This window comes from Danio rerio, chromosome 10 (assembly GCF_049306965.1).
Source record: "Danio rerio strain Tuebingen ecotype United States chromosome 10, GRCz12tu, whole genome shotgun sequence".
Lineage (NCBI taxonomy): Eukaryota > Metazoa > Chordata > Actinopteri > Cypriniformes > Danionidae > Danio > Danio rerio.
The window spans coordinates 31,796,822-31,812,387 of NC_133185.1; the positions used below are offsets into that span (position 1 = coordinate 31,796,822).

The 15,566-nt window shown below is 33.0% G+C and overlaps 1 protein-coding gene across 50 annotated transcripts in view; it reads left to right on the forward strand.

Annotated features, from left to right (window-relative positions):
* The window catches only part of ehbp1l1b (EH domain binding protein 1-like 1b), a 51,679-nt gene that overhangs the window by 1,937 nt on the left and 34,176 nt on the right, over window positions 1–15,566 (forward strand). For all 50 annotated transcript variants that reach the window (XM_021479360.3, XM_021479361.3, XM_073914802.1 and 47 more), the window contains exons 2-6: window positions 9,626–9,683; window positions 11,421–11,516; window positions 11,624–11,677; window positions 12,324–12,505; window positions 15,088–15,227. In XM_021479360.3, coding sequence (XP_021335035.2) covers window positions 9,626–9,683; window positions 11,421–11,516; window positions 11,624–11,677; window positions 12,324–12,505; window positions 15,088–15,227 — 530 coding nt within the window. The remainder of the gene's footprint in view (window positions 1–9,625; window positions 9,684–11,420; window positions 11,517–11,623; window positions 11,678–12,323; window positions 12,506–15,087; window positions 15,228–15,566) is intronic.

Consider the following 15,566-nt stretch of genomic DNA (forward strand, 5'->3'; position numbering starts at 1 on the left):
AATAGCTTGTCATCTGCCTTTAGGAGAAACTGATTCACTCTGTAATTTCTGGCTATTAGTTGTTATGCTTTATCTGAGATTTATCACATCAGAGAAGACTTGAGTCATGTCATTGATTGTGGGTGTTTTCCATTTGTTTACGTGTTTGAATTGCATTGTGGAATTTTACCTCTTCACTCATTTCTTTTAATGTTAAAAAGGTTAACAAAGTGACTTTCATTGTTATTTGCAGTAGTTTGAAATGACATTAGCTAGATTGGTTATGTAGATTATGGTAAAAAAGCCAACAATATGAATTAATATATATTATATATTAGCATGCTACTAAAATGTCAATAAAGGTCAAAATGTTAAATTTTCAACATCACAAACCTGACCAAGGTTCCACAATACAGTTGATACTTTTTGAAAAATACATATAATTGACCTAAAAATGGTGGCTGTTATTTGCCAGAATTTCAGTTTAAAGTACAGTAAATCTAATATTAACTACCACATTTCAATAATAATACACCACTGTAAAAGTTTTAAGTCAGTACAACAACAAACAAACAAAAAACCTAATCCTTATTTTCTTAAGCTTTTTCTTGTTCACTCAGCTTTTTAAAAAATCAGCTGCACTGACCTTAAATTATTTTTCAGTAATGCAAAAAATATTTAGTTGGGTTAACATATGATTATTAGTTTTCTGGAGAGGTGAACTACTCTGTAACAAAACTTTTTAAGTTGTGCCAACTAAACATTTTTAGTCAGCAGAACTAGAATGCCTGTAGTTGACTCAACAAAAAAAATCCTTTATTTCCTTTCGTTTTTTTCTCATGTACTCAACTTTTTTTTCACTTTTAGTTGATACGACAGTAGAGAGTATAGACAGGAAAGTGTGGCCAAAGGAGAGAGTGAAAGGATCGGCATAGGAGTCGGACCCCGAGGCAGGAATCGAACTCAGGTTGCCATGAACACCAGAGTGCTATGTGTCAACGCACTGATGTGTACTCAACTTTACAAAACATCAGTTGCACTGACCTAAAATGTCTGAAGTTGAGTGAATATAAAAACTCTTTTGGAAATTGGTACTAAGAAATAATACATTATCAGAACAAACAAACATAGTTCAATTGAAAAAAAAAAACTGAAACAGAGACAATACAACATTTATTAGACACATAATTAGAAACAGGACAGGTGTTGAAACACACTAATCAAAACATGACAGGACAAACTGGGAAAAATGCTTTGTAATGCTTCACATGTGAAGCATGCTTTCATGTTTTTTTTAATTGAACTATGTTTGTTCTGATAATGTATTATTTCTTAGTACCAATTTACAAAAGAGTTTTTTATTCACTCAACTTTAGACATTTTAGGCAGTGCGACTGATGTTTTTAAAAGTTAAGTACACATCTGCGCCAATGGTGTATGACACATGGCACTCTGGTGTTCATAGCAACACAAGTTCAATTCTCCCCTCGAGGTTTTATGCTAATCCTTCCACTCTCTCCTTTGCCCATACTTTCCTATACTCTCTACTATCATATCAATTAAAGGTGAAAAAAATGAAGAGTGCACAAGAAAAAAGAAACTAAAGGAAATGAAGATTATGTTTTGTTGTGTTTTGTTTTTTGTACTGACTTAATTTTTTACAGTGCATATCTTACACATACACAGACAAAAACAACCAAGAGCATGTAGGTGGGGATGAGAAAGTCATATGATGAGCTAATGATCATCACAAACAACTTTGAACTTGGAAAAACTAAAAAAGAACCACAGCAATGTCAACAACAAACATAAAAAGTGAAGCGTCATGCTAGGAACGTCCATTTACAGTTGTTTAACATATAATTTAGGGTAACTTGCTGTTAACCCAGTTGCAAATTCTCGCTGTAGCAGTTTTACAGCTTTTTACCTTCACCAAAAGATACTTTTGCTGTTTGTTCAAACTACTAATTTAAAATGACCTGAAGCAACACAATTATTACCTTTTTTAGGAGAGCTTAATTGTTTTAGGTACAATCCACTTAAATTTGTAACAACTAACAAGCTAGCTTAATTCCTTCATGCGTGGTGTCCGACATTTTTAAAAGTGTTTTAAAGGGATATTACGGGCCCTATCATACACTTGGCGCAATAAGGCACAAGATGTGTATTTTTTGGACCAGCGCAACAGTAATTTTCACACTTTGCACCACATTATTGAAATACCAAATCCATTTGCACCACTTCATGGCCTCATGGATGCACTGGTCAAAAAAAGGAGGTGTGTTAAGGAGCATTGTTGGCGATTGTTATTTGGAGGAAGTGAAATAGGCCGTGCTGTTGACCAACTATAAGCTGTTCTAAAGTCCTAGGCCAGGGCTATTCAATTAGTTTGTCATGGGGGCCAGTTCATGAAAAGCATCCTAAACGAAAGGCTGGGAGTGATAACACAACTGCAAATAAGAGCCCATATGCTGTATTTTTCCTTAAGACACCCTTGTTGGGTGTAATTTAATTACTTGTTATTAAAAATAATTTATCTAACATATCTTTTGTTTACATTGCACTGAAAGGCATGCACAACTCTCATTGTAAGATGTTTTCTACTGCATGCGCCTGGAAAGACGCAAGCGAGTTGCTCCACTTGTGTGTGCATATTGTCATAAGTTCTAACATTAGAAATAACAAACTTGCAAGTGGAAAAAACGTGATATGGAAACGGCCGCTGCTATAGTTAATCCTGTGTGTGTGCGTATTAGCCTCAGCTTACATACTTGGACTTTTAAACTAACGCACAGTTGGCAACTTGGCATAACTTTGTTTAATTGCAGCAGTTTCATTTTGTTCAGTGCAACAGAAATGCAACTTAGAAGCCTTTACGAATAATTAACTGTGATGAATTAAAGCGCAGTTAATAGTGAAATCGGCTAATCGTTGCATCCCTATTGACGTTATCAATGCATAGTACAAAAGGCCTTTTCTACAAACACATCCAAATGTTTTCGGCTGCCCTCGCCACTTGCTTATGGTGACTCACGCTCTGCGCAGCCTCTGCAGCTTATGCTGTATTGAACAGACGCACATCACTTCATAACTATAGCCGCTGTTTTTCGACTGAACTAAATTTATTTTTGATGTCTTGGTCACACTGTTTGGAGGGCCGGAACAAATTGCGGGCCGCCAATTGAATAGCCCTGTCCTAGGCTAATGGATGTCTTCTGTGGAGTGCGTACAACACCATTTTCTTATCCATGAAATTAAAGGAGTAAAGTAAAGAGTAAAAGTAATTTAAATAGAAAGTAAAGAGGCTGAATGGAAGAGGCTCATTCTTTATCCTCGTGCTGCAGATAGTGTGTTTAACTGTTTTCTCGCTAGTAAAGCTTTTAGTTTTTCCACTTACAAAGTCCACCATGTAATTAGTGACTGCGCCATGGGGTGACGCAACTGACTTTTAAAGGGAATGGGAGATGAAACTAATTGGTTTAATGAACGTTATGTTCAAAACACACCCATAACTCATTAAGAGAATAAGTACAACCCTGTTAGATCAATGCAATGAGACGCAAACTGTAATTTTACGTCCTTTATTTAGCAAAAGTAGATTCGGGCATGCTCTTAATGCTTTTGGGCCATACGCTTTAGACTTTGCGACTAGATCGTTAAAATAGAGCTCTATGGTACAGAAGAGAGCACTATACTGAACTTTTCAGCTGTCATATGAAAGAAAAAACGTAAACGTCACATCTTTTTGATATTCCTGGCAAGAAAATATTAAGTGCTTGAATACAAAACAGTCCGCAGACAACCTATTAAGTCTGTGAAGGTCACACTTTTAAAGTTTTATAACACGCTCTTGGCATTTCCAATAAGAAAAGGTGATTAATGCCTGTAAATTTCCACGTACAACCCCTTGAACTTTTCAGTGTTGTTATAGAAAAGGAAGCATGGGTTAATAGTAAACCTGAACTATCATAATTGTTGTTATCACCTAATGAACTTTCAGCTGATGCGCTCTAGATTGTTTTGCAACACAATGAGGGAAGAACATTCTGTATCTTTTCCACATCTGCACGTTTTCTCATGCTGACCTAACCACATGTATTAAAGGACTTTCTTAAAATCACTTTCTCAAAGCAATGGAGCAAGCAGAGTGTTTCTGGCAAAGAGAGAAAATCTATTTTGGTGGACACGTCTGATCTTGTAAAGCTTAAGAGATGGTTTACAGTATAGCTGTGATTTTCATATACCGTCAGTGGGTCAAAGTCTGTAGATGTTACGCCACAGCTGTGAAGGGTGTGTGTGGGGCTGATATTAGACAGCTGAAAGATAACTCAGCAGTAAAACTTGAACAATGTGTGTTACTTTTGGCACGTGTGTGTTTATTTCATGTCAAAGTCAAATCAGCTGTCTTTTAGAATGAAAAATACAGAAAGGGGACTCATGTTTCCATCCCGGGCTGGCAATCTATTTTTACATCCATCTGCTCCTCCTAATTTATCCTTTTAGACCGTTCTGCCCTGTTACTATTACTAGCTGTAACATAAGTAAGAGCTTGGTCTCGCTTCTCTTTGTATAGCGGTTTGTGCTGCTACTGACACATATATTAAGTGTACTGTCGCAAGCATCAATGTGAGCAATGCTGGAGAATCCAGATGTACTGTGGCATGTATATATGGCTCACATTCGTTAGAAGGTATTTTGAATAATTATCTCCTTGACTAATGTTTTTAAAACTCTGACCTTGTTTCTTTTGTGGAACACAGATGTACACTTAAATATTTGTAGATTAGCAGTTTTTTGTATTTTGTGATTCATGTTTTTATTTTCCCCATTTATTTATGCTTTTGAATTGCATTATGGGATCTTGATTGTTCTTCCAACAACTTTTAAATTTGAAAAGTAAAAAAAAAAGACTTTGATCACAATTTTAGGAGTTTAAAGTGATATATTGTCTGGTTTGATGTTGTAAATTGTGTTGCAAAAATATTTTCTGTTTTATCATACATTATATTATTTAAAACAACTAAAATGTAAAAAAAAGTTCATTTTTTAAACTGTAAAGTTGAATTTTTAACATCAAAAGTCGACAGCAGAGATCAAGGTCCTAAAATGCAATTCACAACTGCAAATAAACAGAAAACACTTGTGAATCAGAAAGCAGGGATGAAAGTAACGTTGGACAAAAGTAGCAAATGGATTTTCTCAAAACCCTAACAAGTCAAAGCCCTGATTTCGGTACTGTGAGTACAAAAAGTCAATTAGTGTATTGGTTCTTTTTTTTCTTATTACAAGTTTCTCTTTTCATGTGTCACACAAATGACCAATCTGCAGATTATTTAGTGTTATTTTGAGTTTTTCTGTTATTTATGTGACCATTTCTGGCTGCTTTGATTTTTCAAAATACAAGCATTCAGATTAAAGTGCAGTTCAAAGGCTTAATTAGAGTAATAAGGCAAGTCATTATAACGCTAGTTTATTCTGCAGACAATCAAAAATAAATATTGCTTAAGGGGGCTAATAATATTGACCTTAAATTGGTTTCAAAATATTTAAACCTGTCTTTATTCTAGCTAAAATAGAACAAATAGAAGAAAAAATATTATAGGAAATACTGTTAAAATTCCTTGCTCTGTTAAACATAATTTGGGAAATATTTATAAAAAAAAAAAAATCTCAGGAGCGCTAATAATTTTGACCTTAACTGGCAATGGTTTTGAATAATCGTGATTACAATTATGACCAAAATAATCGGGATTATGATTTTTCCCAAAATCGAGCAGCCCAAAAAAATAAAAAATAATCTAAACACATGATTAAAATTCCAACATAATAGTGAAAATAATTAAAATAAATAACTTTAAATAATTATTTAAATTTTGCTCACTCGCGCAATCTGCTTGTCAACGTATCGTAAAGGCAAAATCAAAACAAAAATGGCAGACAAACGTAAATGCAGTGATTTTTCAGAGGCGAAGAAAAAGATAATACGTAAATTTTGGTTTTATTGAAGGCCAAGACAAGTTAAAACTGATTAATTAATATTTTCTATACATATTACTATATATTAATATTACACAAACACACACACACACACACACACACACATATATATATATATATATATATATATATATATATATATATATATATATATATATATATATATATATATATATACACACACACACACAGTACATATGTGTGTGCGTGCGTGCGTGCGTGCGTGTGTATTTATATGGTGGGGGGGCTCCAATGTTTGTATATGTTTATTGGGGGGGCCCCAAAGAAAAAGGTTGGGAACCACTGTCGTAGAACATCATAAGCTCAAACACACACACACAAAAAACCTTTTTAAAAAGTGTCTTTATTTGGTATCAAAAATCCTTTCCACAAAATTATATAAAGCGTCATTGCCATTTTCAACATTGATGATAAATATAGTACAATTATTATTGTTGATGTTGTCTACAATCTGCATATTAGAATTATTTAGAAGGATCAAGTGACAAAAGGCTGCAGTAATGGCTGCTAAGATTTCAACCGTCATCACAGGAATAAATTACATTTTTAAACATATTAAAATAGAAAACAGTTATCTTAAATGTTGATAATAATATATTGTACAATATTATAGCTTTACTGTATTTTTAAATATAAAAATATGACTATAGTATAGTAATAAAAATATATAAAATTATAATTATAAAAATTATAAATATACGCGAATATCTTAAAACATAAACAATTTGCACAAATATTAAGTACAAATATTTAACAGTAAATAAATAAATAAATAAATAATACATGTATTTTAATAATAAATAATTGAAAAAATTAAAACCTAATACAACTAATACAACACTAAAAACTAGGTCATTGAAATCAGAAAAAAAATCCCAAAATTTGAAACTGTAGCATAAATTAAAACACAATGTTGTTGAGTTGTTTTGCTCAACTGTTTTTTTTCAGCCTAAATGACAACCCTTATATCCTGAAACACTGCCACCATTATTAAAGATGAACAGCTGTTTGTAAACACACAGCGAGACTAACTCAGTGGTTTGCAGATCAGAGGCTGTAACCCTACTTGAGCTCTGAGCCAAACTCAGCTCCATCACGTGACTCTGCCGAGTTTCCTCCAATTCATATTACAGCAAACATGACACTCGCCAAACGGCTCGGAGGTGCACAATGGCCTCACATCTGAACAATTCACTGCCAAAGGCCAAGTTTATTTAGGAAACATGTGCCAGAGCAGTAAATACAGTGCACACGCGGTAAAGATGATTTCCAGTTGTTCGCTTTTAAAGCTCCACTCTTATTGATTTGCATGGTAATATTTGATGATGTTTTGCATAACTGTGTGCTGTAACTTGCAATGTTTATGCCTCGATCTTTTTATTATTATTATGGGTTATTTTACTCAAAGCCATCCCTAATAAATTTAGTAAAAAAACATATTTCCCATATATATGTTAATGAATAGGAAAAACACATTAAAATAAAGAGTTTTCAGAATTCTTTTAATTACAAATCCTTCGAAATCCTTTATTAAGCATCATCACAGCCGTTTTAGGATTCATAAGAATGTTTTGTGATCAAATCTTCATATTACAAGGATTTCTGAGTGATCATGTAATCTTGAAGGCTGAAGTAATGATGCTGAAAATTCAGCTTATTAAAGAAGATTTAATTACTTAAATAATATATCAGAATATTTAGCCATTTACTGTATTTTTAATCAAATAAATGCAGAATTAGGAAGTATAAGAGACTTTTTAATATCATGAAACCTGTGAAAATTCTGCAGTGAGCATAAAAAACATAATTGCATGTAATAAACAAAATACAGGGAATTATGAAAGGAAAAACGATCCTGCTAGAACAGAGATGCCCAAACTAGGGTCTGCGGGCCAAAGTTGGCCCATGAAAATCTTTGATTTGAAGAGAAGAGAGTAAAAATGAAGGGGAATGAAATTGTCTTTTCTAATTTAAGTACCATTTTGTGTTACTGTTGAGCTACAAAAAAGCAAGCTTGAGTTAAATGTTTCAATTAAATAAAGTGGATCATATTAATATGAGCGTGAATTGAACTCTTTTGTGTTATAAATTAACTTGTTTGTTTTTATTGTTTTAAGTTAATTATAAAATGTACAAAATCATATGCATTAGTAAACCTAATATGATTAAAGTGATGCTTTCTATTTATTTTATATATAATTTAAAATTTAGGAAATAACCCATGACAATTATTTTTACTATCGACCCACAGCCCTCAAATTATATTTGGCATTTGGCCTTTTATAAAAAACAGTTTGGTCACCCATTTGTTTGAAGAGTAAATGACAGAAATACACTAAACAAATGTATATAAATAATATACATCAAAGTTTTCAATAAAATATACAAGTATTAAGGTAATATTAAACCACACTAAACATAAATATGTTAATGAAATAAATAAATAAACATTTATTTTAATGCTGAAAACATCAATCAAAGAAGAGTCAATTAAAACAAGACACGTTTTAATACACTGGAAAGCCCAAAAAGTTAAGGTAACTCAAACCATTTGAGGAAACCGATTGCAACAAATCATTTAAGGTCAAAAGCTAATCCTAATGAGTACTGTGAACTTAATCCATTTGAGTAAAAGAAGCAATGTGAGTACAGTAAAACCCAGTAAATAAAGAGAACTCAAACCAACTGAGTACTGTAAAACCCAGTAAGTTAAGGCAACTCAAACCATTTGAGGAAACCGATTGATACAAACTGTTTGAGTTAAAAAACAAATCTTTATGAGTACTGTGAACTTACTCCATTTAAGATGAAGTAATGAGGTATTTATCTAACTCAGTACCCTCAACACTAAGTTTAAAACTCTTTTCAAATGAGTAGAATTAACTTTCATTCAATTTTGAGTTCACTACTCTCATTTGATTTGTTGGGTTTTACAGTGTACTGTATGGAATTACATTTAGTACATGGTAAAAACATTCTTGCTGCTTAATTGTTTTTAGTTGAATCAAATCAACTTTTCTAGTCATCTCAACTTACATCAGTAAACTGTTGTGTTTTTTTACTGCAAAACATATACACAAACATGCTTAATCATCATGGTAACTCTATAAAAGAATTGCTTCTTGACTTTTTATACATCTTCACGTGGTAGCAGTGCAGTAATCGATAGCACATGTTCCAGCGGACATTGAAATTGGTTTAATTCGACAACAAGTTTCATGCCTCAATCAGTTATTTGTTTGTGGTGCTCGTTTTACAAACAGAACGTTTCTTCAGTCTGGATTGGTCTTAAATGCGAGGATTTGCATCATGTGCTGGTGTTTTGTGTTGCTTTGAATCAGTTGGCAGCATCTATTGATTCCGTTTCTGCTTCTGGGAAACACTGGGAGACAAGATCACAAGCTCTGCCTGTAGCTTTCTGTGGAGAGACATACACACACACACACACACACACACAATGGCACTGTGGCTTTTTCAGGATCATTTTTCATATAGGCTTTATATTTACATTCTGCTATTTTAAGCATGCTAGGAAAAGTGTTGGTCTGGTTGTAGAAGTCTGCATCAATAGTCATTAAAAACACGTTATTCAACTTCCACTCAGCACATTTCTACAATTCTTTTATAGGCAACCAGACAAACTGAGAGTGGTGTGGACCAGGAGGAACAGACGCATTTGCTCCAAGGTACAAAGAAAAGCGAGCTTTAATTGTGAATAAATGCATAAATAATACATGTAAATATACAGTTGAAGTCAGAATTATTAGCCCCCCCTTTAAATTTTTTTTCTTTTTAAAATATTTCCCAAATGCTGTTTAACAGAGCAAGGAACTTTTCACAATATGTCTGATAATGTTTTGTCTTCTGGAGAAAGTCTTATTTGTTTTATTTTGGCTAGAATAAAAGCAGTTTTGAATTTCTTTTAAAAAACATTTTAAGGTTACTAATATTATTAGCCCCTTTAAGCTATATTTTTTCGATAGTCTACAGAACAAACCATCATTATACAATAACTTGCCTAATTACCCTAACCTGCCAAATTAACCTAATTAACCTACCTTTAAACTGGATAGAAGTGACTTGAAAAATATCTAGTCAAATATTATTTACTGTCATCATGGCAAAGATAAAATAAATCAGTAATTAGAAATTAGTTATTAAAACTATTATGTTATTAGAATTTATTGAAACTATTGTTTAAAAATGTGTTAAAAATCTCTAAATTTAAAAAAATAAACAGGGGGGCTAATAATTCTGACTTCAACTCTACACATAATGTTTTTTCAGGAGATTAGTGTTATATAATAGGTAATATATAATAAAAGGTGTTATATAATAATGAATCATGTCATATTTTACCATGATTTACAGGAAACATCCACTAAAATATCATTCAGTCAAATATTTACCTACTGATTATTTAGCAACACATTAAAATACTAATTATTATACTAATTAAAGAGGACATATTAAGCCCCTAGAGTGTGTATGTGAAGTTGCAGGTCATTATAACACTAAAATGTTTTTATGTAACTCTTTGAAACTGCCCCTTTTAGTTTTTGATCCAAATTGTGCTAATTTGGAGACTTTTCAAAAGAGGGCGCAGCTACAAACATCTATATGTCAGCATAGCGCCAGCAAAGTGGCTGCTTCTAACTCAGGGCTGTCTATGCTAATGAGAGCGGTGCTTTCCCATCTGATGACATGTGCAAAGGGAGAATGTCAATCAAAGTGTTTCTGCAGACTGTTTTAATCACTTGTGATTATAAAAAAACTGATTTAATTAATTTTCACCAATAGAGGCTGGATATATTCACACTATAGGTACACAACTGTGTTTAAACACTATGGGATTTTTGCATAATAAGTCCCCTTTAATGATGGTAGCTGTATATCTTTACACTTTACCACTAGCCTTCAAACAACACTAGGTTTTACTTATTTGTCAGTAAGAGGTTTTTGGGTATCTAAAATATGATACAATTAGTATGATCATGTATTATCTATCAAATGTTACTATATGCAGGTCATAATAAGTGTGATGTTTAATTTTTACATAAATATATTGGTGGTTATTGTTATTATTATGGAACATTTTATCTCATATTTTGCATTTTGTTTTCATAAAAGCTATTTAAAACTTTAAAGTAGACATTTGACTTGCCTTTAAGATTTTTCAGTGTATTTCAAATAATATTCATGTTCAATATGTTATGAACACATCAAATTTTTGTATATCTGTGTGTGCATAGCAAGTTAGTATATAATTTATGGTTAGATTATTTCTAGACTTTCTTCCCAAGCTTTCAGATGTAATAGTTTTCTGACATTTTGAATTATTATTATCATAACCATGTCTTTGTTTGCAGTGATTTGCAGGTGCTTACAGTGATCATTATAAATGTCTTTTCTTTCCTTGTAAGCTTCATTCATGGCAGCCAGGCATCAAAAATCCTTACAGGGGAATGGTGGTTTGGCCCGTTCCCGAGAATGTGGACATTACAGTCACACTCTACAGGGTAGGACATATTAATATAATGCATTAATCCATGCCATATGCAACATGTTAAAGATACTGCCACATAGATGCTAAACAGTATTATAATTTTAGATTTTTTTTTCACAGGATCCACATGCAGATGAGTTTGAAGACAAAGAGTGGACATTTTTTATTGAGAATGTAAGTGCCCTCGTAAATGATTATTTAAATTTAGTTGTTTTTTTTAAACAAAGGGACTAAGCCAAAGGTAAATGAATGAATGAATTTTTTTTAACAATATATTTTTTTATTTGCGTTCATTATTATTATTATTATTATTATTATTATTATTATTATTATTATTATTATTATTATTATTATTATATTGTTATCATTATTATTATCATCATCAATTTTATTATTTATTTTATTAATAATCGTACTATTTAATAATGATAATAATGATAATAGTAATTATAATTATTATTTTTAATATTACTATTATGTTGTTATTATAATTATAATTATTATATTGTTGTTGTTGTTATTATTTTTATTATTATTAATATTATTATTTGTTTATTTATTTTTAATATAAATTGTATAATATAATGACAATAATAATATAATATTTATATTATTATTAGTATCAGTATTATTAAATATAAAATAAGTATACCATATGTATTTTTAAACATTTTAAATGCTTTTTAATGTTTATATTTAAATGCTTTTTTATGAACAATTCTTGTAGAAAATGTACTGTGCAAATATATCGTGAAAATAATACATGTAATTATTCTCAAAGTTCCGTTATACTGTGTTAAACTTGTATAATGTGCTGCAGGAGACGGCAAAGGGCAGTCGGAAAGTGTTGGCATCTGTGGACTTGAACATGAAGAAGTTTGCCAGTGCCACACACTCGCAGACAGACCTGATGCTCAAAATGAAGCCTCTGTCAGTGAAAGTGGTGGAGGCCACACTGAAGCTGTCTTTATCATGTGTGTTTCTCAAGGAGGGGAAAGCTACGTGAGTCCACTGCTTTATTTACTAATTCAATCATGTGGGAATCTCACCACAGCATGTCAAAATGTGACTGCAGCAAAACTGAATTGCATGAAAAGTATGGAAAAGTAGAAAAAACAAAAAAGACGACCCATTTCTTAATAGTTAAATACTTCAAGAAGGATTGAATCTGACAAGCAAAACTGCAGGGAGTTTGATGTTGAACATTTGGGTGGGTTTCTTTTCTGACATTTGAAGGTCAAGATGCAGAGCAGAATTTTCCAAAACAATGCAGCAAACTCTCAAATCTCAGTCTGAGCCTGTAAAGTTGTGCTGTTTGAACTTGTATACGGGTGAAGTAATGCAAGAGAAGTTTGTGCCTAAATTCCTTTAGTGCATCTATATGAAATGTGATGTCTCAGTTTATCAATTTCATTTAAAAAAAATGTGTTCATAATGATTGATATACAGTCAATGGCCACTTTTAGGTACATCTGTTTAAAGGGATAGTTCACCCATGTGACCTCATCATGTATTATCCCTCATGTGGGATTAAACTTTTAGGAGTTTCTTTCTTCTGTTGAACAAAAAAGAAGATATTTTGAAGAATGCCCGGAGTCATTGGTGTCCATAGTAGGAAATAAGTATTATGGAAGTCAACTGGTGCCAGCAACCATTCATTCATTTATTTTCTTGTCGGCTTAGTCCCTTTATTAATCCGGGGTCGCCACAGCGGAATGAACCGCTAACTTATCCAGCAAGCTTTTACGCAGCGGATGCCCCTCCAGCCGCAACCCATCTCTGGGAAACATCCACACACACATTCACACACACACACACTCATACACTACGGACAATTTAGCCTACCCAATTCACCTGTACCGCATGTCTTTGGACTGTGGGGGAATCCGGAGCACCTGGAGGAAACCCACGCGAAGGCAGGGAGAACATGCAAACTCCACAAAGAAATGCCAACTGAGCCAAGGTTCGAACCAGCAACCCAACGACCTTCTTGCTGTGAGGCAACAGCACTACCTACTGCGCCACTGCCTCGCTTGCCAGCAAGCAACATTTTTCAAAACATATCTTTTTGTGTGCAACAGTAGAAAGAAACTCAAATAGGTTTTGAAGAAGTGAAGAGTGATTATAAAGTGACATAATTGTCATTTTTGGATGAACTACCCCTTTAAGTGTTTATAGTGGCAGAGAGAGCTCATTGATCTGCAATTAAAGAAAACATTAAACCCCAGTTTCACAGACATGGCTTAAGCCTACTCCAAAATGTTTGTCTGAGCTATTTCAAGTGGAAGAACAAACTAATCTTTGTATCAGTGCATTTGTTTAGTCTCATGATTGATACCGATAATGATGAAACATTTTTAAACATTGCTCCTATATGAGATATGGCCTACTCCTGGCTTAGTCTAAACCAGTGTTTCCCAAACCTGTTCCTAAAAGCACACCAACAGTACACATTTTCAACCTCTCTCTAACCAAACACACCTGAATCAACTCATTAGAACATAAGAAGAGAATCAAAATGCTGAAATTAATGGGTCAGAAAAGGGATACATCCAAAATATGTACTGTTGGTGTGCTTTGGGGAACAGGGTTAAGAAACACTGGTTTAAACTATATCTGTGAAACCAGGCCACAACTAAATAAACCTTCAAATTAGGAAAGCATGTGCTTGACAACACGTGCTGCAAATACTGACAATGCAACCAAAATTAAAGCAGTTGTGAAGGCAAAAGCCTGATACTAGCATCTAATAAAGTGGCCAGTGAGTGGAATCACAACCTGGCAAGCTCTAAAATACCTGTCTGACTTCATATAACTTTGAGGAGTGAAGACATAAATAAAAAATGTTTGAACTTGTTAACCGTGGGTCGTTGTAAATCTTTGGTTAAAGAATCCTGGATTACCTTACCTAATGTTTCATACTGCACATAATTTACCCAGATTCAAAGTCTGTGGGAACCAGAAGTTTCTGAAACTTTGATTTTTTGTATGTTGATCTACTTCCAACTGAAACAAAATGTTGAGAAGGGGATGGGGCTTTATTTTTCCACACCATTCCTTCATAGTGAATCAGCAGTTAACGGTCAGACTTTGTTTGAAGATCTCCGATCTTTTTCAGTGGGTTAACTTTTCATTTTAAATGTATTGTTTACCTAAAAAATAACAATGTAAATATACATTGTAATTTTTTCTTTCACATGGACATTACCATGTAATCCTGAGCAATATATTTTATAATAATATTTTAACAATATTTTAACAATACACACATTTACTTGTAAACCCTGAGTTAACCTCCTTATTTGCATATTAGTGTTGATTGGAAGAATGCAGCATGTGACGTGTTTATAGCTCTCTTATTTTATTTTGCCAACTGAACCTTCAAGTTTATCCTGACTATACTTTTTGGACAATAAAGGTAGGAAAGAAATGCAGTGTTTGGAGTGACGATATCTCTGGTTTTATCTCAAGGTGAAAAGCTCTATACACAGTAACAGGTTCAGTGATGTCTTGTCGCAACACCTCTTGATAAATAAACTTAATAATGACTCCAATAGTTGACCAGTGATGGGTTTCCTTTGCAGGGATGAGGACATGCAGAGTCTCGCCAGTCTGATGAGTGTAAAGCCAACAGACATTGGGAACCTGGACGACTTTAATGAGAGCGATGAAGAGGAGGATAAGAGATCCAGCACTGGTATCAATCTCAGCACTGCAGCTCCAGGTATTATTTAAAACAACAACAGCATAATAATAAATGCATACAGCAGGAGTTCAAATTCAAATTGGATTTTGAAAAGACCATAAATGTTATGATTTGAAGAAGGATATAATGATTTTAAATACTTAAGATTCTATTGCAAACTGTAATAGTGCTATGATAGAATTTGCAATAAAATAGATGCGCGGTCAAATGCATACTCTGTATACCCTGTATTCTTGTTCTCATATCATTAATCCTCTTTCCTCTTGCACGGTTCACAGTTTTTTTTTTGTTTTTTTTTTGTTTTTTTTTACGGTTCACAGTTGATGCATGTGTAATTTCTTTTACTATAGTAACTCT